General features: G+C 52.3%; 2 protein-coding genes across 6 annotated transcripts; one reads left to right on the top strand and one right to left on the bottom strand.

Annotated features, from left to right (window-relative positions):
• Window positions 1-5267: 5267 nt before the first annotated feature.
• CUNH8orf33 (chromosome unknown C8orf33 homolog) lies at window positions 5268-7405 on the bottom strand. 3 transcript variants are annotated; one of them, XM_054590129.1, is made up of 6 exons: window positions 7326-7405; window positions 7192-7237; window positions 6911-7089; window positions 6643-6727; window positions 6347-6493; window positions 5268-5796 (listed from the first exon to the last, which is right to left on the bottom strand). In XM_054590129.1, the coding sequence occupies exons 1-6, from the start codon at window positions 7329-7331 to the stop codon at window positions 5702-5704; spliced, it is 558 nt and encodes a 185-aa protein (XP_054446104.1). In that variant the 5' UTR covers window positions 7332-7405; the 3' UTR covers window positions 5268-5701. The 3 variants fall into 3 exon arrangements, with proteins under 3 accessions (XP_054446104.1, XP_054446103.1, XP_054446102.1); XM_054590128.1 differs by having other exon boundaries at window positions 5268-5802; window positions 6348-6493; XM_054590127.1 differs by having other exon boundaries at window positions 5271-5813.
• A 123-nt stretch (window positions 7406-7528) lies between these two features.
• On the top strand, window positions 7529-23556 carry ZNF16 (zinc finger protein 16). 3 transcript variants are annotated; one of them, XM_054590614.1, is made up of 3 exons: window positions 7529-7621; window positions 11270-11468; window positions 21744-23556. In XM_054590614.1, the coding sequence occupies exons 2-3, from the start codon at window positions 11279-11281 to the stop codon at window positions 23498-23500; spliced, it is 1947 nt and encodes a 648-aa protein (XP_054446589.1). In that variant the 5' UTR covers window positions 7529-7621; window positions 11270-11278; the 3' UTR covers window positions 23501-23556. The 3 variants fall into 3 exon arrangements, with proteins under 3 accessions (XP_054446589.1, XP_054446588.1, XP_054446587.1); XM_054590613.1 differs by having other exon boundaries at window positions 7561-7659; XM_054590612.1 differs by lacking the exon at window positions 7529-7621 and adding an exon at window positions 8508-8635.
• The last annotated feature ends 2383 nt before the right edge of the window (window positions 23557-25939 follow it).

The raw sequence follows: 25939 nt of genomic DNA, 5'->3' as shown, positions 1-25939 counted from the left end.
GGAACACGGTTCAGCCACGAGTGAGAAAAAACCCTGCCATTTGCAACAGCATGGGTGGCCCTTGAGGGCATCATGGTAACTGAGATGGGCCAGAGGAAGACACATGCTGCTCGATCTCACTTACATGTGGAAGCTGGAAACACAAGCCCACAGGAACGGAGAGCAGACTGGGCTTGCCCGGGGTGCGGGAAGGGGAGAGGGAGAGGTCGGTCATGGGTACAAACTTCCAGTTACTGATGAGTGAGTTCAGCGTGGTGGCTGCCGTTAGGAACACCGGGAGCTCACTGAAAGGTCTCTAAGAGAGTAGATCTTAAATGCTGTCACCACAAGAAAACGGTAACTGTGAGGTGACAGAGGTGCTCACAGCCCTCATTGTGGAATCATTTGCTACACATTCGGGTATCAGTCAGATCATGAGGTTGCACATGGTAGACTTACACAGTGTTAGGTGTGGATCCAGACCCGGCAAGCCTGGGGGGACCACCAACCCGCCGTAGGGATTCTCCTGTTGGCGCATTGACGGTCGCCTGGGAGACGTGGTCGACCAGCTGGCTGTTACTTAACTGCAAGGCCCAGGATTCCAGGTTTGATCAGTTATCCAGTTAGCAGGGAAATTCCTTTGAGGTTCTCGCTGAAAATGGTTTCTGGCAAGGGGTGAGGACCCCCGTTAGGGTTGGCCCCCGGTGAGCCCGGGATGGACCACAACCCCTCTCCTCAGAGTGTAAGTTGATAGGACCTACTCTAAGCTGTTACTCACTGGCCGCACACTTACATGGCATCAGACGAGAGCTTTCATCAATGACCTTCATTAAGGTGTTATTACAAAGATACACATTAGATGGCAGCAGAGAAATGCGTTTTTTGATGAACTTCATTGTGTTACTTCTTATGTGCGCCCTAGACGGCAACAATAAAGGGTTTTTCTCATGACCTGAATTTGGGAATTATTCCCAAGGTGAGCACCAGATGGCAGCAGAGGGGCGCTTTTTCTAGTGACACCCGGTCTGGTTTTATTCATACATGCATCGGCGGAGAATAACTTTTCATGACATACACTCGTGTTCTGCACTGGTTGCACACTAGGTGGCAGCATACTAGTGCGTTTCCTGGTGACCTCTCAACTGCTATTCCCATGGACGAGACTACAGCAGAGCTATTTTCTCAACTGCGCAGCTGTTCGTTTCAATATGCACACTAGGTGGCAGCAGGTAATTTCTTATGATGCTATACACTCAGTTAATTCACTAGTTACACGTGAGATGGAAGCAGGGAATAGCTTTCTTTAGTGTGCTCCACTCAGGTCTTTTTTTATTTTGAAATTTCTTTTATTGAGTTTTTGAGAGAGGAGAGATGAATTTGTTGTTTCACCTGCTGATGCATTCATCAGTTGATTCTTGTATGTGCCCCGACCAGGGATCGAACCTGCAACCTTGGCATATCCGGATGACACTCTAACCGGGTGACCTAAACTACTTGGCCAGGGCCTCGGGTGTTATTATTATTAATATTTTTTTACATTTTTTAAAGACTTTATTCTTAGAGAGATGGGAAGGGAAGGACAAATGAAGGAAACATTGATGTGTAAGAGAAACATCAATCAGTTGCTTTTTTTTGTTCTTTTTTTTCTTAAGATTTTATTTTCAGAGAGAGGGGAAGGGAGGGAGCAAGAAAGGGAAACATCAATGTGTGGTTGCCTCTTGCATGCCCCCTACTAGGGACCTGGCCCACAACCCAGGCACGTGCCCTGACTGGGATTAAAACCGGCGATCCTTTGATTCACAGGCCGATACCCAATCCAGTGAGCCACACTAGCCAGGACTCGATGGCTTGCTTCTTGCATTCCCCCAACAGGAGACATGGCCCACAACCCAGGGAGGTGCCCTGACCAGGAATCAAACTGGTCACCTGCTGGTTTGCCAGATGACGCCCACCCCACTGAGCCAGGCAGGGCTGCACCTGCTATTTCTAAGTATCACCCAAGAGTGTAGCAGAGAAAAACTTTTCCTGCTCTAAGGTTTTGAAAACCAATGTTGCCCTAATAAATTAAATTTTAAAAATAAAAATAAAAGATATCTCCAAAGTTAAAAAATGTACACTTGAAACCTATATAATCTTATTAACCAATGCCACCCCAATAAACTTAATTAAAAGAAAAATAAGGAAGCCATTTGGAAACAAACCATTAAAAATACAATTTAAAATAACACTATCCACCTATATACAGATTTGAAAATTTTTATATATATTTTTAAGTGAAAAAAGCAACGAGTGGAGTACTTTTTACAGCACAACCTGTGACATGAGGAAACAGAAGACAGAGACTGTATAAACCAGCAGCACTCTAACCAAGCTGCTACAGTGTTACCTCTGCGATGTTCGCAGCACAAGGGAAGGTTCCACTCTTGTTCTAACTAGCCTGCGAACTTATACTGTTTGAACTTCCCAGTCCTGGGTTGATGCCTAGATTCCATCACCTACCTGCAGGTAACCCTCTAATTGCCTCCTGAAAGTGTCACACATACAACCCCCGACATCCCTCACCCAGACCACTGAGCGTGACCGACCACCTGGCGTCCATCATACGACTGATGACCACCCTGAACCAATCCTAGGGCTAAGAATGCAGGACAAACAATTCTCGGGAATGTGCTTTTTACTAAAAGAACTTTTAACTTTTCTCTCTACTTTGCACACCTCTGGGTTTCAGCCAAGCTATATTTCTGTTTGCAAACACTAAGACCCATACATAAATCTCTATCATTTATCTCTGGCATAGCCTCCAGACTTGTTTTGAGTCTGACACATTTAAAAGTTACTTATAACTGTGATACATGTGTATGCAAATGCACATAAAAGGCCTAGAGGGCCCTGGATGGTGCGGCTCCATGCACTGAGCGCCGGCCTGCAAACCGAAGTGTTGCGGTTCTATTCCCAGTCAGAGCACAGGCCTGGGTTGCGGGCCAGGTTCCCAGTTCAGGGGGCCTGAGAGGCAACCACACATTGATGTCTCTTTCTCCCTCCCTTCCCCTCTCTCTAAAAATAAAATAAAATAGTCTTTTCTTTTCTAAGGCCTAGAGGGATACACACTTTTTACAGCATCAAATACTGTCCCCCACAAAATTCACGTCCATCTGGAACTTCGGAATGTAAACTTATTTGGAAATAGGGTCTTTGCAGAGGTAATTAGCCAGGTCAGAATGCGGTCATACTGGATTAGAGCGGACCCTAAATCCAATGGCTGCTGTCCTTAACGGAGGGTCAGGTGTGGCAAACAGGGAAGATGCAGTAATGACAGGGTTGCTGCCAGAAGAGGGGCTGGAACGGACCCTCCTTCTGAGGATCCATGAAGAGCTGACGCTGCTGACACCTCGATGTCAGACTTCCGAAAAATGAATGTAAAGAAGTTACCCACATTTTATGTTGCAATGTTTGGTTCTGTCTCTTACCAAGCATGAAACCTTGAACAAGTCATTACCTATATAAAGGTCTCAGTCACTTCGCCTATAAAGCGGGGGTGGGGACATCCACCCTGTTCACTGCCCAGGTTGCTGTTGGAGCCTCCCTGGACCCTCCTCTCACGACCCACATCCGTCCTTCCTCGAAACGGCTGTAGTGACGGTACCCGCCTCTCCCTCCGCCTGCCGCCCCCACCCCTAATCCGTCTCCAGACTCGAGCGGATTCATTTCCCCAAAACACCACTGCACCTTCCTTTCCTTTTGGACGCCCTTCAGCAGTCTCTAATTACCCATTATTTTTTTAAGACTTTTTTTATTTGCAGGCTGGCAAGAAGTATTAAGTGATGAAAAGCAAGGACCTACAGCCTAGATTACTCTATCCAGCAAAGCTACCACTTAGAATTAAAGGGCAGATAAAGTGCTCCCCAAACAAGGTAAAATTAAAGAGGTTCTTCATCACCAAGCCTTTATTATATGAAATGTTAAAGAGACATACAACAAAAAGATCAAAACTATGAACATTACAATGGTAGCAACTAAATCTAAATCTAACACTACTAACCTAAACAACTAAGTCCATAACTAAATCTAAAAACCAAACTAAGCAAACAAAAACAGGAACACAAATACAGATATGGAGATCACTTAGAGGGTTATCAGAGGGGAGGGGGAGGGGGGAGACTGGGGGAAAAGGGCCAGAGAACAAGCAGCATAAATTGGTAGGCACAAAACAGACAGGGGGAGGGTAAGAACAGTACAGGAAATGGAAAAGCCACAGAACTCAGACGCATGACCCATGAACATGAACTAAGGGAGGGGGCTGCTGGAGGGAAGGTGGGGACCAGGTGGAGGGGGCACAGGGGAAAAATGGGGACAACGGTCACAGAGTGATCAATAAAATATATATTTTTTTAAAAAGCAGTTGCAAGACGCAAGCAAGATGGGAACTGGGGGAGGGGGCCACATCAGAGAGGAAGTCAGGAGCCTAAAAACCTGCAGGACCGACATGAGACCTTGTCCACCAGCCTCATGTTGTATCGTGGGCACAAGAAAGTGACCGGTCAGAGAAATAGCGCCTGACACACACACACAGAGAACCGACCCCCCGGCCGAGGACGGGGAGTGAGCGCGGGCATTGGAGAACCCCGGGGGCTCCCGCACCAGCCGGGACCAGAAGGCCAAGCAGCGAAGTCAGAGAGAGCACAGAAGACCTGAGCGTCATTTTGAATATAGAGCTCAGATGCCAGGGGAGTATTGAGCACACGCTAGAGGAAGCGCACTCCAGGGTGGCCCAGGTTCCGGCCTCTTCAGCTGGGTGGGCAGTAGCGCCATTCCCCGAAAAGCAGAAAACAGAGGGAGACTTCGGGGCTCACTGAATGTTTTGGATTAGTTTGAAATGTCTATGACAATCAAGTCAGAGATGCTGACTAGGTAGGTGAGTTCCAGATATCCAGCTAGTCTGGGATGCAGATCTGCAGAGGCCAGCAAAGACGGCATCAAAGCCGCCACGGGGGACCGAGAAACCTGCAAAACCCGACTCCGCAGCACAAGTCCTGGGACCATCGCCTGCAGCGGCCAATGCACAGAGAGGGCACCTAAGAACAAAGGCTGGCCTGCTGGGGGCCACACTGGTCCCTGAGGATGACACGTGCTCAGGATGAAGGCAATGCAAAGGACCGAGCCCTGGGAGAGAGCCTGGACCCCCCAGCGCCAGAAGCCTGCATCCTCTGTACCCCGTCTATCACAGGCAGTTAGCACACACTCTCACTCACCCATTTTTGTGAAACTTTTATTAGGGCACCGTGACAAAGCGGCATAGAGCACCACGTGAGCGCCAGCGCGCCCTGCCCTCCCTGAGCGCCAGCGCGCACCGCGCCCTCTCCCCGTGGCCCTCCCCCTGAACGCGGAGCAAGGCGTTGTTCCTGCCACGTGCTAATGCATCCCTTTACTGCAGAAGCCTTTCTGAAAGGACCCCTTTTCCCAGCAGCAGCAGGAGCCGTTCAGCTGAAAACCCAGAAATGGGGTCTCATGCTTGTCAGACAGGACTTGATACGCTGGTCTCACATCTGCCCCACAGCCATGGCACCAAATGAACTGGCCAGCCAGGGACAGACTGACCCCACATCTGTCCGACAAAGTATTCCCAGAAAGGCTCTGCACTCAAGACAGACCCCCCACGCCCCCTAGGGAGGGGGACAGTTCCAGGGTTGGGAGGGGCTAAAAGAAATTGAACCTAAACTCTTCATCAGGAGTGTCGGGTGTGGCCTTGCGTCCCCTTGCCAGGCGAGGCCTGCAGACCTTTCCGCTCTTCTTCCTCATGGCCTCGCCTACAGGCTGCACCTGGGCGGAGCGGGCTGCTGTGGGGGAGAGGAGACAGCGTCAGGACTGAGTAAGGAGAGCTAACGTCAACCGTGCCCATATAACTGTCATCCCTTTGCATAAATTAACTATTTGCTTCTTGCCCTGACTGGTGTGGCTCAATGAGCTGGGGGTTGCCCTGCAAACAGAAAGGTTGCCATTTCGATTGCCCGTCAGGGCAAATGCCTGGGTTGTGAGCCAGGTTCCTGGTAAGGGGTGTGTGAAAGGCAACCGATCCATGTTTCTCTCTCTTTCTTCTTCCTTTCCCCTCTCTCCAAAACTAAATAAATAAAATCTTTTTAAAAATCAATTAACTGATTTGCTTCTATCAGGTAGGTATAAGGTAGGCATTATCATCACACCCCATTTAGGTCTCAGAGAAATTCACGGACTCCCCTACCCGGTCCTCCCCAGCGCAGGCCTGAGTTCCGTGCCCTGGAGGTCTAGGCTTTCCCTCGCCAGGCCTGCTGCTCTGGGAGTCCTCCTCTGCGCAGTCCTGACTCAACCAGTTCTCAAGCTCTCAGCTCCTCACCAGTCTTGAGAGCGCGCAGGGCTTCACGCCACTCAGCTTCCATCTGAGCCCTGTAGTCCCCGAACAGGGAGCGCATCAGCTGCCTCTTCCGGGGCAGAGGGGTTCTATCGCTGCGCAGGGTTCGGATGGCCCCGATAGCCTGCTCTTCTGCAGATAAAAATGAAGGGTTAGAGACCTCCTCTAACCTCCCCTCCTGCGCCAAAGCACCGAGTCCATCCCCTGGCAGCAGCTGCAGACCAAAGGGCTGTCACGGTTCACCACCCCTCCGCCCCAAACTCTACAGAAGGGCCCCTCACTCTGTTTTGGGCTGGGTCTCTGCATCTTCAGTCCCAGTTCCAGCTGCTCCACGCACCAGGACAGTTCCCGAGCCAGCTGCTCCGCCTGCGATGGATTGGAAACAGTGGCTGTGAACGACTGCGAGGACCCTGCAGCCTCCGCCCCCATCCCATCCCCCCCGCCTCCCCCCCCCCCGCCCGCCTTAAACCCACAAATCTAAGACTACAACGGCTGACACCATGAATGCACCCGGAGACTCTGCCCTCCCCGAATGAGGACCGTCCTTGCCTGGGCCTCCTTGCTTAGAGGGGCATCCTCTGGGGCCGGCTTTTCCAAGGCCTTCCCCCCTCCATTCGACACGGAAGCCCTATTCCGGCTTTTCTTCTTCTTTTGCTTCCTAGAGGCTGCGTCGCCTTCACCGTCTACGGGGTGCGCCCTGGAAGCGGCGTCACTGCACGTGGCGTGCCCTGAACAAGGATGGACGGGATGAGACGGGATAGTGGAAAGACTCTTCAGGGCGCCAAGAAACGGCGCGGAGCGCCACGGGCTGCGAGGCGCGCGGGCAGTACCTGGGCCTGGGGTCGCCGGTGTCTCCCGGGCAGGATGTCCTAGGGCCTGGAGAAAGGCGGTCAGCAAGAGGGTCACGGGGGGCGGCCGACGGCCCGAGGCCCGGCCACCCGCGCACCCTCTGGGGACTGCTCACCGCCATGCCCCGCCGCCACCGCCTCCGGAAGCTACGTAGGGCCCGGAGTCTGCGGCGTATTCGCTCCTCCAGCAACGCGTCCCCGGCGCACAAGGTGGGGGGTGGGGCCGGCCTCGCTGTGGGCGGGGCGTCAATGTGGGCGGGGCGTCCGTGAGGCCTCCGCCGGCAGCTGCCGGGAGGACCCTCAGGGACACGTGGTCACCAGCACCTACTGCGGGACAGACACCGCTTTGGGTGAAAGGAGAGCCCGAGGGAGGGCTGTCCAAACTCACGTTCCAGGGCCGCGAGAGCAGCAGGTGCGCGAACGTGAAGAGCTGTCCCGCAGGGAAGCGCTGTGAGTAGCGGTCGCGACTCAGCAGCGCCCCCCGGGGACCAGCGCCTGGTAATAAATTGCGTAACAGATACCAGGGACTCGAAAGGCGATTTGAATAAAGGGAAGCATAGTCTATATTGCTGCCTTGGAAGATTTACTATTGTAAAGATATTAATAACGTGGTGGGCACCACGTTCCGCGTCCCAGGAATTGAGCGCGGGTCGACCTCACGGTGCGGCCCCGGCGGGCGGGCACTCGCGACTTCGGGTGGGTCTCAGCTGCCTGCACCCTTCCGCGCTGTCTGCAACCGCTGCTCCTTTGTGTGGCGAGACACCCGTGGTTCTTGTCCCCCTCGTGGCGATGGGTCCATACCCCCGACTGCCAGACTACTGGCTTGTTCCTGGAGGCAGGGCGGGGTTAGATTGATCTCGCTCTGAATTTTTGTTAATTCAAAATGCCGCTGTTCACCATTCAGAGTAAGAGCTTACGGAGTCCAGTGGTTAGAAAGCTTTAGCTCAGAGCGAGGTCACAGTAAAATCAGAGAGAGACCTACGGGTCAGTACGCTCCCGGCAGGGATCAACCGAACCCAACCCAGCCCGCAGCCTAAGTACGATCCCTGATCGGGCCTTTGGAGTGCGGGACCCCGCTCCAACCCACTGAGCTCTGGTCAGGGCTAATCGGTTGTCTTTTTATATTTAGTTATATGGACCGGCTCTGACAGCAGCGACCCGGCTTGGAGTTCCGTCAGCGCGGGAGTGGGGGTCGGACCCACCGAGTCGCGGCAGCCTCCCGCCACCTAGAGCGGTCACGCCGGCCAGAGCGAGGCGGGCCCTCGGACAGGAAGTTGGGGCGGGACTTCCGGAGTTCGCCTCGGGGCGATCCGCCTGGGAGCCGTGGCTTTGCGTCTTCCCCATAGCGACCCCCGGGGCGGGGGTTCGCGAGGGTTAAATCTCCACGTTGACGACCACGCTCCCGCGTGATGCCCGTGGCCCCGCGGTGGGTGCCGGCCCCGGGCTGTCTAGAGCGGATGGGCGGGGGTCTTGGGAACCGCGGGGGGAGGGGCAGGTGCTGCTCGGCCTGGGCGGAGTCCGAGCCCTAGGGGTTGGGTGGCGCCCTCGGGAGGGGGCAACGCAGTGGCTGCCAGGCCCCGGATCCTGGCGGCGGGGCCGCCTGGCGCACCTGCTACAGTGGCGGGGCAGGTGTGCGGGGAGTGGGGTTTTAGCGGTGGGGATGCGGGGAAGGCCTCGGCAATTCGGCGCGGACGTCGGGCGGTGAGGAGTGGGCTGTCGTGCAGCCCCAGGTGTCCCTCCTGGAGGCCCCGCCGAAGGCGGAATCGCGCTCCGGGTGGAGAAGGGGCCGGGGGGCCTTCGGAGTGGGGCAGAGGGGTGGGTTGTGCCCCTCCTGTGGATTCCTACCGTGGTCTGGTGACTGCTGGGCGCTCCATTTGTCTGGGCACCAGGTTGAGCTCTAAACCATGAGAATTTGCTCCCAGGTTCATTGGCATAATCCAGCTTCTGGAGATCGTTGCACTGAAGTGCACATTTTCCTACTGGCTGTCCTTATCTCTCGGAGGCCCCAATCCTTGTACGTGACCCGTGTCTCAGAGTCAGCAACGGCTCCTGTAATTACTTTGCGTTCAGTAGGATACCCCGGGCTCAAACCTTAATTCCGTCTGCAAAGTCTGTTGTACGTGTAACTAGCGTAGCCAGAGATTCCAGGCATTTGGATGTGGAGGTGGGTGGAGAGGGGTCTCTTCTCTGCCACCAACTGGGTCTGTGTCCTGCTGGGCAAGATTCCACATATATTGGGTTGAGAAAAACAAGATCTAAAACGACCAGTTTGTTACACTTTATATTGAGAAGGCAAAGAAAAAATGTACATACTCGCGTTGGAAGCTTAATGTGCAGGGTACATTCGAAACTGGGCAGGGGAACTGAGTGGCTGGCCGGGAGATACTTTTTAACTTGAATTTTGAGCCGTATGCCTGTGTCCCTGTTTGGTTATAGTGATGATGATTTCAAGAAAGATTTTTAAATAAAATGAACTGACTCAATGAGTCTCCCCTTGGGAGAGGGAGAGTGAAGCGCCCTGCCCCTGGAAGCAGCTACTGCTCTGTTCTCCTGCCACATGGAGGGACACCTTATGTCAGTGCTCTGCCTGCTTTGGATTTCGTCTGTGCTGCCCCGCGTACTGCCGGTGCCAGCCTGACCTTCCTGACACGGTTCACCTGGTCTGTCTCTCTCGTCACTTAGAAATGTAGCTGGTGCCGCACCTTCATGAGGCAGCCAAGGCTTCCAATACTCTGTACCAGGATAACCCTGCCTCTGAGCTCTGACCACGCCTCTGCCCCATTTCACCCCTCCTTCCACCCTTCTAACCAGGTGTGGCCTAAACCCCTTCTCTGGGTCTGGCTTAAAGGCCCACAGCCCCAGGGCTGCACCCCTGGACACTTGCCCACCCCGCTGAGGCATCTGCCATGATGTCTCCTACTGAAGTCCCTGAGTACTACAGAAACTGCTGTGTCTTGCAACGTCCCCGGAACAGACCCGGGCATATGACGTGTGTTTTGCAAGCACTAAAAACATGTGTCCAAGAGGAAAAATCCACTCTGGCCAGATAGGTCAGTTGCTTAGAGCGTCGATCCCAGGTGAGGGGACATATAAGAAACAGCCAGTGAATGCAGAAGTGGAACAACAACTTGATGTTTCTCCCCGCCCTCCCAGTTTCCCTCTGGAAAATCAATACATAAACTTTTTTTTTTAATCCAGACCATAGGTTGGCAGGCAATGTCCAAAATGGGCTTCTGCCAACATTTCCTACCTCATCCTCTTCTCCCCTGAAAGGTGGAGGGGTCAGTGTACCTGTCGATGGTGCGGTGTGCGTAAGGGGCTAAGGGGTATCCGCCCCTCCTGGGTGACCACTGGGCATATTGCATTTGCACACAGACTGGGCAGTGGGAGGGGTAGGGGGTCCGTAACTTGGTGATTCAGGGTGCCCGTCGTGTCCAGCTGGGAATGTCTGTCTTCCTGCCAGGGGAGCAGCTTGGGAGTCTGCCCAGGATAGGGGTTGTGTCTCCCTCAGGACTGGACACATCCAGTCCTGACACATTGAGGAAGTCGGTGTCCGTACAGAAGCGAGGCCTGGAGCACCAACACGCAGGGGCGACGCAGGGCCTGGGAGGGAGCTGCTGGTGCAGCGGGAGGATGGCCCGGGGGGGGACGAGGACGTCTACTGCGGATGCTGCCAGAAGGGCTCAGCTCAGGCAGGACTGGCCACGAGGTGACCATGGACCTGTCCACAGCGCAGGCTGCCCAAACTCTGGAGCTGCCGGTCTGCCAGTGAGTGGTCAGGCGGCCCACCTTCAGGGCACTGTCAGCGGGTGCAGGCTCCGCGCTGCGCGCCAGGGCGTGCCCGCAGGGCCCTGTGGACCCCTCGCCCTCGGTGTCCCTGTGGCTGGCTGACCCCTCCTTGGGTCTGGGGCAGGGAATGGGGCCGCAGTCCCTGAGACTCGGCAGCAGGCTCTCCTCAGTCTCGGGCTGCAGGGTAGAGGGAGAGACCCCCAGCGGGTGGGAGGCTGGGTCCCTGCGGTCAGCCCTGTGCACACTTACTAGTGTCCTTTCTGGCCTGCAGGTGCCAGTCATGCCCAGCCTCAGAGCCCGCCCCGAAGAGACAGAGATGGAGCCCTCAGCTCCCGGGCCATCCCCATGGACCCCTGCAGCCTGTGTGAGCGGTGCGCCCACCGTGACCCGCCCGGCGTCTGCACTGTGTGCCCCGCTCTGCTGCGGCAACACCGAGCGGGGAGCTGCCCCCCCGCACCGTCAGCAGCCAGGTACTGGGACCGAGTGCTCCGCTGGTGCCCTCCTTCTGGGGGGACTCTGTCCACGTCACCCTGCCTGTGTCACCCCCAGGGGCGGGTGCCTCGTGGCCTGGAGGGCCCAGGGCCAGGGGGCAGGGAGGGAGCTGGCCTCGTCCCCTGCAGCCAGGGTGCCCCGAGTGTGACACTCCGGTTTCCCCGCCTGGCGCGCAGGGGCGCAGTGTGATGGCTGCCAGCTGAGCCCTGCCTCGCCCAGCCGCCAGGGTGGCTGTCCCCTCCCCTCAGCCCTGCCCTAACCAGGCTCCCGTGCCCTTCAGCACCCTCCCAGGTTCCGGCCTCGGCCGCCCGCCTCCCTCCTCTGTGGACGCCTCGGTGGTGCTCACTCTGTCGGTTTTCCCTGCTGGGGTCTGAGGAGAGCTCTTGCACAAGAGGACTCTTGTGTCCTACGGGGACCTGTTATTGTACTTGGGACAACTGGGCAGAGTACCCTCGTCGGAACCAGTGCGGCCAGGGAAGGCTGGGCTGCGGGCCGAGGAGGTGGTGTGGGGCCGTCTTACGTGTGTTGCAGCGGGGTACAGAATAGCGACGTGACAAGACCCCAGGACGTGGCCCTGAAATAGAGGCCTGCTCACCGTCGCACGCAGAGGCCGGGCGTGCTGTGCCGAGGGCGGGGCGGGAAGCGGGGACGTTGGCTCCGGGAGGCGAACAGGTCAGAGGTGCTCATGCTGAAGAGCCACGGAGGGGCAAAATGGTGGAGTAGGCAGCTCCAAACACCTGTTTTTCCACATAAATATTTTTTATTATTATTTTAATTCTCCCCCAAGGATATGTTTATTGATTTTAGAGAGACAGAGAGAGGGGGGCAGAGAGAGCAACGCTGACTGGTTGCCTCCCTTCCGCCCCAACCAGGGGTCAAACCCACAGCCTGTCGGCGTGCGGGACAGTTCTCCAACCGACTGAGCCACCCAGCCAGGGCCACAGAAATATTTTATAGAAATAAGCAGAAACTGGATCAACTGTGGCAGGAATCCAGAAAACAGATTTACCAACCAAGCCAATGCTGAATCATGGAAAAGGCAACTTAAAAATGGTAGGAAGGCTCTGTGGTGGTGATTTTTTACTTACGTATTTATTTTTACTATTTATTATTTATTTAATTATTTATTATTTATTTATTGAGGGAGGGAGGGAGAGAAATGTTGCTGTGCGAGAGAAACATTGGTCAGTTGCCTCTCACACGCCCCCGGCCAGGGACCTGGCCTGCAGCCCAGGCCTGTGCCCCGACTGGGAATTGAACCGGCGACCTTTTGGTTTGCAGGCTGGTGGTCAGCCCACTGAGCCACACCAGCCAGAGCATATTTATGTATTGATTTTTTTTTTTTTTAGAAGTGGGGGAGAGTGAGAGAGGGGGGAAAAAAAGGAAATATCAGTTTGTTGTTCCACTTACTTATGCATCCACTGGTTGATTCTAGTATGTGCCCCAACCAGGGATTGAACCCACAACTTTGGCAACAGGGACAGTGCTCCATCCAACCAAGCCACCTGGCGTTAACCAATCCCTGAGTCCCTCTTGGCAGTCTGCTTTTTCCAGGGATTTGTCTTTTTCACCTAGGTTATCTAATTTGCTAGTATACAACTGTTATCAGTATTTTCATACTTCTTTTTACTTTGGTAGGCTTGGTAGTAATGTTCCCATTTGCATTTCTGATTTTTCTTGTCTTTTATTTCGGTCACTCTAAAGGTTAGTCAATTTGGTTCATCTTTTCAAACACAGAAACTTTTGATTTGGTTGGTTCTCTGTTGTTTCTCTACTATTTCGTTTATCTCTGCTCTAATGTTCGTTTTTGCCGTCCTGTAGCTTTGGATGCAGTTTGCCCTTCTTTTTGTAGTTCCTGAAAGTATAAAATTGGGTTAATGATTTAAAATCTTTTGAGACTTTCCCTTTCACATTACCTTCCCTGCATGCCATAAGCTTTGACATTTTGTGTTTTTGTTTACATTTGCCTGTAGGTATTGTCTAATTTTCCTTGTGATTACTTCCTTGACCCATTGGTTAAGAGTGTGTTGTTTAATTTCTATGAATTTGTGACTTTTCTTGCCATCATTGGTTGGAGATGAAACTTTACATCATTTTAGTCTTAAAACATATTGAAACTTACCTTGTGACCTAACATAATCTGTGTTGAAGAACTGTCCATGTATCCAGGAGAGAAGTGTGTATCTGGTCGTTTGGGTGAAGTGTGTGTCTGCAACCCTGGCTGGTCTGTAATGTTGCTGAAGTTCCCTGTTCCATTACTGATCCTCTGTCCAGATGTCCTATCCATTTTTGGAAATGAGGTATTGAAGTCTCCAACTATCATTATAATCTCCAACGTTCATATCTGTGTGCTTCTTATATTTTAGGGTTCTTTTTTGATGTGTTTAAAACTTTTCTGTCTTCTTGAAGAACTGATCTTTTTATCAATATATAATGTTCTTTTCTCTTAAAAGTTATTGACTTAGTTTAATTATGTCTCATATTTAGTCATCCCAGCTGTCTTCTGGTTACTGTTTGCATGGCATATCTTTTGTCGCCTTTAACTTTAAACTTTATTTGTGTCACTTGATTTAAAGTAAGCCTATCATAGACAGCATATGTAGTACGATCATATATTTAAAAAAAAAACAACAAAACCTACTCCAGCAATGAATGGCTTTTGACAAGAGAGTTTAAACCCCTTACCATTTATGTCCCTATTTCCTCTGTTACTGTCTTCTTTTGTGTTTAGTTTATTTTCTGTAATGTACCATGTAGATTATCTTCTTCCATTTGTGTATATTTTAAAGATTTTTTTTAGTGGTATCATGGGGATTACAGTTAACATCCTGACATCCTAAAGCAATCAGTTTGTTCCCCCTCCTACAGCTTGTTTCCCGCCACCAAGCTTTACTGAGATATATTGACATGGAACATCGTGTAAGTTGAGGTTGTGCCATATGATGATTTAATGTGCATCTATGTTGCAAAATGATCACCACCCTAAGGTCGGTCAACGCTTCCATCGCCTCCCGTAGTTACCATGGTTTTGTGTGGTGAGAACTTTTAAGACCTACTCTCTTAGCGCTTCTCAAGTGTGCAGTGTTAACTCTAGTCGCCTTGCTGTGTATTAGATCCCAGAATAAATCAGTCAAGTTTGAGTTGATACCAACTTAGCTGCGATAGCATACAAAACTCCCACTTCTACACAGCGCTGCCCCCCTCCTTACGCTGTCATTGTCACAAACGCATCTATACGTTGTGTTCAGAAACCAGCTTTATATTGCCCTGGTAGCTCAGTTGGTGAGAGCGTCATTCCTGCTACAGCAAGGTTGCAGGTTTGATCCCAGGTAAGGGCACATACGAGAATCAACCAAGGAATGTGTAAGTGGAACAACACATTGCTTCTCTCTCTCTCTCCCCGCCCTTTCTAAAATCAATAAATAAAAATGTTTAAAAGAACAGATTTATAATTATTTTATGCATTGGTCTTTTAAATCAGGTAGGAACTAAACAGTGTATATAAACCAAAAAGGCAATACTACTCGCTCCCGTACTTACCTGTGTAGCTGCTTTTACCAGAGACCCCCACCCCTCACACGGCTCTGAGCCCTGCCTGCCGCCCTTTCGCCTTCAGGGCTGCCGTTAGCATTTCTTGAAGGGCTGGTCTATGGGCAGTAAACATCCTCAGCCTTTACCTGGAATGTCTGAATTCCTCCTCTATTTTTAAAAACTGATTTTAGGCAGAGTGAATAAAAACTTTATTCTCTACCAAAAAAATAATAATAAAAATAAATGAAAACTGATTTTAGAGAGAGGAAGTGGGGGCAGGGAGAGAGAAAGAAACATCAACCCAAGGTTGTGTGTTTGATTTCTGGTCAGGGCACATGCAGGAATCAACCAATGAACGCATAAGTAAGGGGAACAGCAAATCGATGTTTGTTTCTCTTTGTTTCTCTCTCTCTCCCCTTCCTCCCTCTCCCTTCCTTTCTCTCTAAAGTCCATAAAAATTTTTTAATTAAAAAAGTACAAAAACCGAACAGACCATAACAATTAAATATTGAATCAGTAATTTAAAAACCTCCTAACAAAGGAAAGGTCAGGACCAAATGGCTTTACTAGTAAGGCCTACCAAACATTTAAGGAAGAATTAATACCAATTTTGTTTCACAGTCTTAAAAATACTGGAAGAGAAAGGAAAACCAAATAAAGACATCACAGGAAAAATCATACCAAGATCTCTTATGGCTACAAATCCCTCAAAAAAAAACACGAGCAAACTGAATCCAACCCTATATTAACTCACCCCATGCAGGGTGGTTCATCGTAAGAAATCCAGTCAGGCCCTGGCTGGTGTGGCTCAGTGAATTGAGTGCCAGCCTGTGAACCAAAAGCTCAACCATTGGATTCCCAGTCAGGGCACAGGCCTGGGTTGTGGGCCAGGTCCCCAGCAAGGGGTGCTCAAGAGGCAGCCACACGTGGATGTTTCTCTCCCTCTCTTTTATCCCTCCCTTCCCCTTTTTAAAATAAATAAAATCTTAAAAAAAAAAGAAGGAAAACCAGTCAATGTCATTTACCACTGCAATAGAATGGAGAAAAACCATAATCATCTCAATTGATGCAGAAGTTTTTAACAAAATCAAACATTCCTTAATTCATAATATACAGAAACCTCAACACAATAAAGGGCATTTATTAAAAACCCACACCTAACATAGGACACAGCAAGGAAAGGGTAAAATACACCTTTCCTTTATTGATCAGGAAAATACACCTGCTTTCACCGCTGCTATTCAACACTGTACTGGACGTTCAGACCAGAGCAGCAGGAAAAAGAAAGAAAAGGCGTTCACATTTGGAAGGAAGACGTAAAGCTGTCGCACTGAAGGAGTGGCTCAGCTGGTTGGGTGTTGTTCCAGAAAGCGAAGGGTTGTCAGTTCAGTTCCCAGGCAGGGCACACGCCTGGGTTGTAGGTTCTGTCCTCGGACTGGGCGTGTGAGAGAGACAACCAGTCGATGTTTCTCTCACATCAGTGCTCCTCTCCCTCTCATTCTCCTTCCCTTCGCTTATCTCTAAAGAAAATAAATAAATCTTTTTAAAAAAGAAGTAAAACTACCTATTTGCATAACATGTGACCTACTAGGTAGAAATTCCAAAGAGTCCATTAAAAAACTTGTAGAGCTAATAAACTCGGCCAAGTTTCAGGGTGCAAGTTAACACAAAATCACCAGCAATGAGCAATCTGGAAAGGAAATTAATAAAACAATTTATATTAACGTCAAAATGAAGAAAATACAAACAGATTTAACCAAGGAGGTGAAAATTTTGTTTGCTGAGAACTATAAAAGCATTGCCAAAAGAAATTAAAGAATACTTTAATAATTGGAAAGACATCCAATGTCCATGAGTAGGATTAGGATGCCATTGCTCTGCAGAGCAGTCTACAGATTCAGTATAATCTCTATCAAAATACCAACAGCCATTTTTGTAGAAATGAAAGTCTAAATTCATAAGTAATTAAATACAAGGACACCAAATAGCCAAAACAGTCTTAGAAGAAGAAGAAAGGGAGAGGACTTGTACTTCTGCGTTTCAAAACTGACCACAAAACTGCAGTAATGACAATAAAACAGAGCTGGCATCAGGATAGACATACAGATGAATGGAACAGAACTGGGAGCCTAGGAAAAAACGCGTATGTCTGCCCAGCTGATGTTCAGCAAGGTGCTGGGGCAGGTGGGTTTCCACATGCGGAAGGATGACCTTGGACCCCCTACCTCGTCTGAATACAAAAATCATCTCAAAACAGACCAACAACCTAAACATAAGAACTGAAGTCATAAAACTCTTGCAAAACAGGTAAATTTCATAATCTTGGGTTTGACAGTGGGTTCTTAGATATGACACCAAAACCATGTGCTAGAACAACAAAAAACAGGTAAACTGAACTTGATCAAAACTTAAAAGTTTTGGGCATTAAAGGATGTTACCAAGAAAATAAAAGGACACCCTAAGAATGGGAGAAAATCTGCAAGTTGTGTATCTGGTAAGGGCCTAGTACCCAGAATTTATAAGGAACTCTTAATGATTCAACAGCAAAAGACAAACAGCCCAATTTAAAAGTGGGCAAAGGACCTGCATAAACATTTCTCCAAAGAAGTTATACATATGGCCAAAAAACAAATGGAAAGATGCTCCGATTCCATAGCCATTTGAGAAATGCACATCGAAACTGCAGTGAGGGCACCACTTCACACCCACTGGGGCGGTTGTGCTAAGAAAATAAATAAGTAACAAGTGTTTCCAATATGTGGAGAAACTGGAGCGCCTGGTACATTGCTGGTGGGAATATAAAATGGCAGCCACCATGGAATAATCCGGCGGTTTCTCAAAAGTTTAAATATAGCATCATCATATGACCCAGGAATTTCATGGCTAGACACATACCCGAAGAATTGAAGACAAACAAACGGACCTCATGTTTGTAGCAGCATTGTTCACATGAGCCCAAAGGGGCAAACAGCCCCGTTGCTCATGCAGTGGGATATAGCAGCCCCGCCTTATCCACGGAGGATGTGATCCAAGGCCCCCCCGCCCCCGTGGATGCCTGAAACTGTAGTACTGGCTCTATATACTGAGGGGGACCCCAAAACCCAGAATTTATTTCTAAATAATTGTGTGTGTATTTTTACATGTTTAAAGTTCAGTCATGTTGAAAGTACTTTCCACTTGATACAACTATCAACTATCGAGATGTTTTTTCCACTGCTCACAACACTTTTTGAACTCGTCAATTTTGAGGCCTTTTGGGTGCCTCTGCTGCTTTTTGTTTTACCTCTTCCCCACTGGCAAAACGTTTCACTTTGAGGACTTCTTTCATCCGGGGAAACAAAAAATATATATATTTGGGGCAAGATTGGGTGCATAGGGAGGGTGGGGCATGGGGTTCATGCCATTTTGGGTCACCAGCTGCTGAGCAGCATAGTGTCGGCAGGTGCGCTTCTCAGTCACCCATCACAAAGTGGGCAAACGTGTTGGAAGAGTCTTCAAAAAGAAGAAAAGATCACGGAAGCCGAACGCAGTCTTTCACGCCGCCGCCGGCTGGTTACCTGATACAGATGGGTTCCCAGAGCACTCACCTAGCGGGGGAAGCCTGGACTCCAAGGGCCCTGCCCTCCAGAAGCTAATTCCAGTTTATTTGGGGTCCCTCTTGTATACCACTTTTCCCTATACATACACACCATTTCTTTCTTTTTTTAAAGCCATAGCGTTCCTTGGCACAGCTGAAGTGTCACCATCCCTACTCTTCTGCTTTGGGGCAATCACTGAGTAAAACCAGGGGGGCCTGAACACAAGCAGTGCGTTACCTCGACGGCAGATCTGTCACCGAGGGGGCTCCTGAGTAGCCCACGGGCGGGTGGAGCGTGCACCGAGTGCGCTGGGCACGGGGTGGTGCGCGGCCCGCAGTGGGGCAGAGCGGTGCGGTGCAGGGTTTCATCGTGCCTCTCAGAACAGTGTGCAATTTAAAACCTATGGACTGTTTACTTCTGGAATTCTCCATTTAATATTTCCAGACCGCAGTTGACCACAGGTAAGTGAAACTGCAGGAAGAGAGACCGTGGGTGAGGGGGACCCGCGTGGTGTTCAGCCGTGAAGAGGAATGAAGCACCAGTGCACATAGCAGTGTGGACGGACCTGCTAACCATCGGGCCAAGGGAAGAATCCAGCCACAGAAAAACCATACACGTGATGCCACTCATCTGAGACATCAGAAATACACAGACTCTTAGTGACAAAATGCAGATCGATAGTTGCCAGGAGGTGGCACAGGGGGAGGGGAGATACAAAGATGATAAACCAAAGGGAGGCCTCGCTGTGTGGTGATGGGGGGTTTCGGAACTGGACGGAGGTCGGGAGTACACACCACTGTAAATGGACCAAATGCCACTGAATTGTTCATTTAAAACACGCTTACGTTTGTGAATTTCACCCCAATAAATTACGAAGGTGCAGACAAAAGCCACTGCAGGAGGTGGAAGATGAGTAGGGTCCGTTAGGCGGTGGTGAGGCAGGGCTGTGCCGCCAGCAGCGGCCGGCACCACGCAGGCACAGGTGGTGCTCGAGGCGGTGGCCTGGATGTGGGACTTGGCTGCTTTTTGCAGACCTCAAAGCAGCAATCATGAACTTTACTTTCTTGGGGGGGAAGGGCTCGGTCCTCACCCCTGCTTATTGAAGTGTGGCCGGCCTGGAGCAGCACGGCACTGCGAGTCACTGCGTTTGCTTTCAAGTCATTCTTTTGCTTTAAACCCAAATTTTAGTTGTTGGGGTCCCCCCCCTAAAATAAAAAAGAAAAAATCAAAAGCGAAACTTTGTTTTTTCCAACAGTTCTGATGTTGCAGAAACTTACATTAAATTTAACAAATGGAAAGGGACCTCTCACAATCCTTACCCCCAGGACTCACTTCTGTTTCCTGTCTCAAAGGCTTCTAGGTCAGCAGTGACCAAGGTCAGACAACCGCTTCCCGTTGCTGCCGTCTCCTGAATGGCACCGCGGTCTTGTTCGCCAGGTCAGCACGCTGTGGCCCACAGACCGGGCCAAGTCAGGCAGTGGTTTCTTAAGCCCAGCGAGCAAGAACAGTTTTGAGGTTTTTGACGGTTTTAACAAAGCAGACCACGCAATAGGGACCATACAGCCATAAAGCCTAAAATAGGTTCTCGCTGGTCGTTGACAGAGGAGCTCTGCCCACTCCTGTGTGTGTTGCTTTCCGTGCCTTTTCCACACGCAGCCCACGGAGGTGGCTGTGGTGCGGGGGTGCACCCTGCGCCCTGGGCCATTCAGGCAGTTCCATGCAGCCCTTGCTGCGTCCGCCTCCCGCAGCTCCCGGGAGCCCAGCATGTCTGGACACCCCAGGGCCAGGGCTCCCAGCCTGTGAACTGTGTCTGGACCACTAGCCGTGTGACGAGTGTGAAGTTGCCACCTGACACAGGTCTGTGGTTGGAGACAAGCTGAGCCGGTGGCCAGGCCAGGTCCGTGTGAGAACAGACGCAACCAAACGGGGCAGGGAGACAGTGCTGTTGTGGCAGCAGGTTCTTGAGATTCTAGGTGGTGGTGACCAGAACTGAGGGACAGGTTGGAGGGCGACAGGCCCAAAGAGGCTCGGAGGAGGAGGAGGGTGTCCTTTACCTGTCCACTCAGCACCACTGACTGGAGCCAGACAGGGGTTGCCCAGTCCCAGGGCGGGAGCCCGGCCCGGGCATGGTCTGAGCTGTGCAAGACCCTCTAGGGAGCGTGTTCCACGCAGGGCAGGCCTGAAGGGGAGCATATCTCCCCTGCACAGGAAGCGGCAGGAGCAGGGTTGGGGGTGAGCTTGGGGGGCAGGGGAGCTGGGAAGATGAGGTGCTCTGATGCCAACAGGCTGCCTGTGGGCAGGAGGGTTAGGGTGGAAGGGCAGGCAGGAGCAGATGGCGGCCTGTGCCCTGGGTGTCACAAGGTGAATGAGAAAGACTCGGGGGGGACGAGGGTTTCCTTGACCTCCAGGCGTGAGGAGACCCAGGGAGGTGCCAAAGCCCTTCTTATATGACAGAACCTTCTAAAAGATGGACACAGCCACCTAACCTTGTACCAGGGCAAGAACTGGTCATCTGACCTCAGTCAGGTGTGCAGGTTCCCGAAGGTAAAGGTGGCTTTGGCAAGTCCCTGAAGGCCTGCATTGAAGAGGACAGAATCTGACGCTGCACCGGAGTCCCTGCCAGGCAACTGGAACCAGCTTTGCTTCTCCTCTGGGCCCCCTCTCCCTCAGCGACTCCTGCAGCAAAGCCCAGAAGCCACTACCTAGCACTGAGCGAACGGCAGATGGGTCCAGGAAGCCCATAGTGTGCGCGATGGAAAAGAAAACCAGGCAGAATGTCACGCAGGGCACGTTATGTTCTCCTTGTGGGGGGAGGGGTCAGCACCTGGGTTTGGGACACACGTCAAGGTACAGGCAACAGGACCTGCTGTGGGTGAGAGGAAGGGCAGTCGAGGGGCGCCTGGGACTGGCCCGAACCAGCAGGTGGACCGCAGGTGACTTCCTGAGGCGTGGGTGCTGGGGCGGCAGGCGAGGGTGGGTCGGTCTTCGGTCGCCCTGCTGCCTCGTCCCCTCAGAGCTCCCCTGCCCCTCCCTGTCACCTCAAGAGATCTGGACTGGCACCCCCCAGCGGGTCCCACACTCCCAAACTTGCCGTGTGCGTGTTCTTGTTTCCTTCCAAGTGGGACTTCATGTTTGTCATTTCAGATCCCAACACCAGGATTGAGGGCAAGGAGTTTCTTCAGAAGGAAGACATTTCTGAGGATTTAGAATCACAGGCAGAAATATCAGAAAACTGCGCCAGTGACGTGTCCTTGGCACCTGAGCTCGGAGAACTCCGTGATGACGTGTTGGGAGGAGACTGCGCTGTCCCTGATGACAGGAGGCAGGGGCAGCCCTGCCCAGAGGAGCACTTCACGCCGGCGGCAGTGCCCCTTCACAGCCCCGTAGGAGCGAGCGAGCTGGACTGTGGTGGCTCTGAGAGGAGCTTCAGTCTGAGCCCAGACCCAGTGGCATGTCAGGGAACCTCTGGGGAAGAGACGCCACATCTGTACACGTGTGCCCAGAGCTCCCCAAACAGCGCAGATCCAACCAGCCATGAGGGGCTCCTCACAGCTGAAAGCACCTTCATATGTAATGAGTGTGGAAAAACCTTCAGCCAGAATTCAGTTCTTAAAAATCATCAGCGGTCTCCTGGGCGTGAGCCCTACCACTGCAGCGAGTGTGGGAAAGCCTCCCGTGTGCACACAGACCTGCTCGGGCCTCAGGTCGCCCACGGTGGAGAGAAGCCTTACATTTGCAGTGACTGTGGAAAAGCCTTCAGCCAGAACTCGAGCCTTAAGAAGCACCAGAAGTCTCACGTGAGCGCGAAGCCCTACGAATGCAGCGAGTGTGGGAAGGCTTTTAGGCGGAGCTCCAACCTCATCCAGCATCAGAGAATTCATTCTGGGGAGAAGCCGTACGTGTGCACTGACTGCGGGAAGGCCTTCAGGCGGAGCTCCAACCTCATCAAGCACTGCAGGATCCACACGGGCGAGAAGCCTTTTGAGTGTCCTGAGTGTGGGAAAGCCTTCAGCCAGAGCTCCCACCTGAGGAAGCACCAGCGGGTTCACACTGGGGAGAGGCCTTACGAGTGCAGTGAGTGCGGCAAACCCTTCAGCCGGGTCTCCAACCTCATTAAGCATCACCGCGTCCACACGGGAGAGAAGCCCTATAAATGCAGTGACTGTGGGAAGGCCTTCAGTCAGAGTTCCAGCCTCATTCAGCATCGGAGGATTCACACGGGAGAGAAGCCTCATGTGTGTGACGTGTGTGGGAAGGCCTTTAGTTACAGCTCAGTGCTCAGAAAGCACCAGATAATCCACACAGGAGAGAAGCCCTATGAGTGTGGCGTCTGCGGGAAGGCCTTCAGCCACAGCTCAGCCCTCATTCAGCACCAGGGGGTGCACACAGGCGACAAGCCCTACGAGTGTCGGGAATGTGGGAAGACGTTTGGCCGCAGCTCCAACCTCATCCTTCACCAGCGAGTTCACACTGGAGAGAAACCCTATGAATGTACCGAATGTGGGAAAACCTTCAGCCAGAGCTCAACTCTCATCCAGCATCAGAGAATCCACAATGGATTGAAACCCCATGAGTGTAACCAATGCGGTAAAGCCTTCAATCGAAGCTCAAACCTCATCCACCACCAGAAAGTTCACACTGGAGAGAAGCCATACACGTGCACTGAATGTGGCAAGGGCTTCAGCCAGAGCTCACACCTCATTCAGCATCAGATCATCCACACCGGTGAGAGGCCCTACAAGTGCACTGAGTGTGGGAAATCCTTCAGTCAGCGCTCAGTCCTCATCCAGCACCAGAGGGTCCACACCGGGGTGAAGCCCTACGACTGCGCTGCGTGCGGGAAGGCCTTCAGCCAGCGCTCAAAGCTGCTCAAGCACCAGCTGACCCACTCCCGGGAGTGAGAGTGGGCGTGGCCCCTCCCTGGCCCCCAGCTTTGCAGCAGAGCTCACTCCCTGCCCTCCTCCCCGAACCTGCTGTTCACACAGCCTGGGACCCTCCTTTGGGAGGGTTTTTCACAGGCTCCCTCCCTCCCGCCCTTGCACCCACCTCACATGACCTCTTGTTTCTTTCGTGTTTTTACATTTTGTTATGAGACTGCCTGTTTGTTAAGAGATGATAAGAGGCTGCCTATTTATGAACAGAGTTTATTACTGTAATCAAACATAACCAAAAAAGTAAACTGCCATTTGCTTCAAGAGAACCACAGTAATTCTTTTGTTTGGTAATTCATGTTCTGTTTATGTAAAGTCAGGTCGAGAGTTTTGGGTCTGACAGCTGCCACCCTCCCCCAGGGCGGTGTGCGCTCAGCACCACCGACCCCTCGCCATCTCGTCCACTCCGTAACTGGACACGGGCTTGCCTGCTGCCCCGCACTCCGGTCCTTCGCGTCCCTCTGTAGTCTGACGCCATGCCCTCTCCTCACAGCCCCGCTGTGACTCCGGTCCCTGCTCAGGGTGATGCACAATGACAGGTGGCCGTTTCCAGCCTCCAGTTCTGTGCCTTCTGGTCCTGGCTGTTGGCCCCGCAGAGGACAGCTCTCTCCTTGCCAACCCTCTTCTCCCTACAAGGTCCCAGGTGTCGGGTTTTTTCCACGTCTGTGTGTCACCAGACATTTATGAAAACCTGCTCGGTGCCCCCAGGAGGTGGGAACTTGCCCTCCTGTTTCCCAAAGCTGCGCCTAGGCCCCTGAGCTGGGGAACTGGGTCCACAAACACGTTGGCCACCAGGAGGCCCTCGTCATCAGCCAGCGGGTCTCAGCCTGGGGGTGTCATAGGGTGGGTAGACAGGCCCCTCCTGCACTGTTCCTGGGGAAATGGACAGGTGTAGTCAGGTGTGCAGTTAAGGTGGGAAGGTCAGGGTTTGGCTTCTGTGTTTTCACTGAGAGTGTGTGGAAGGTTGGAAGGGAGAAGAGAGAGGAAGAGATGGCTGGCAAAGGTCTGTCTCATGGGTTTGGGCCACAGCCAAGCTTCTTCGCCCTCCCCACCGCCCCCAACCTCCGCTCCCAAGGGAGCACCTAACAAGGACATGCCGCACCTGCGGTCTGGGGGCAACCTGCCCTGGTGACTGCTCGCTCGCTCCACTCTGCCGACCCCTGTGCTCCCTCTCCGGCTTCACGTTTCTCCTTGCGCAGCCTGGACTCGATCTCCGCTTTCTTTCCGTAAAGCCTTGCTGACCCTCACTGGGGACACAGCAGGAAACGAGGCAGAGATGCCTGCGTGCGGGGAGGGGACCAGTGGTTCTGGTTGCTACGAAACCATGTGAAGCAGGCAATGGGGTCTGGGCATGTGGAGGGGTTTGGTTTTAGATGGGGGTGGTCAGAGACGGTCTCACTGAGATGTCCTTTGAGCAATGACTTGAAGCGAGTGAGAGAATGACAGTGGAGATGGGGTGGGTGACGGGCCCTGAGCAGGTGGGGGCCTGGACCCGTCGGGCCGTCAGAGAGCCAGGGCCGCGTGGCTGCAGGGGAGCGGGCGGGGGCGGGGCAGATGGAGTAAGTGCTGGGGAGCCACAGCATGAAGAGCCTGTGCGCACCCCAAGAGTTTGATCTGACATTTTACCAAGATCACCTGCTGTGTGGAGACTGTGGGGCAAGTACGTGTGCCTCTCTGTCACTCCCTTCTCAGCCCCCACTGGCCATGGCCCCAGCCGCCCCACTGCTGGAGGGCACAGCAGCTGCGGGAGGTCAAGCACGTGGTCCGCAGAGGGCGTGAGCCCTGCCGAGCGTCTGGACGGAGCCGACCTGTTTCACGCTGTCTGCAGCCTGATTTTAACTTCAGGATGTTTTGTTTCCAAATAAAAATGGTCTAGAAGAGCAAATTTTTGTCAGCCACACTCTGTTTCTACTTTCATGACGTCCTTGGAAATGCGTTTCTCAGGAACAACAGAGCTCGTGTGACGGGGGCCTGGGAAGTCCTGGTCCGGACGGGAGGCCTGGTGGTTGGAGCCCATCTGCCTGGCAAGGGCCGCTCCAAGGCAACAGGGAGGCCCTTTGGTTCTCTTCTAATTTTGGTGGATTACTTATTTTTACCAAAAGAGTCTTAATTATTTAAGTCACTAGTTTTCGTGGCAGGGAAGCAGAGAGACACTGGGGAGAGGGGACGGAGCAAAGTGGGGAAAAGAGCAGAGGGACGAAAATGATGGCCTAGCCCAGCAGGGACCGGGGCCTGCGCGCCGGCGCCCAGGTCTCTCAGAGTACCCGTCCCCGCCTGCCCGCCGGCCGGGGCCCTGCTCCTCGTGCCCTGAGCAGACCCTGGGGCCAGTGCCGCTGGCCACCCACCCCTCAGGCAGTCGGCTTTGCGCCGCACGGCCTGGCTAACCATGAGCCCCGTCTACGCAGTTTT

This window comes from Pteronotus mesoamericanus, unplaced genomic scaffold (genome assembly GCF_021234165.1).
Source record: "Pteronotus mesoamericanus isolate MK-2021 breed Mesoamerican mustached bat unplaced genomic scaffold, CSHL_Meso_final scaffold_174, whole genome shotgun sequence".
NCBI classification, from domain to species: Eukaryota; Metazoa; Chordata; class Mammalia; order Chiroptera; family Mormoopidae; genus Pteronotus; species Pteronotus mesoamericanus.
This window is presented reverse-complemented; position numbering and strand designations above follow the sequence as displayed.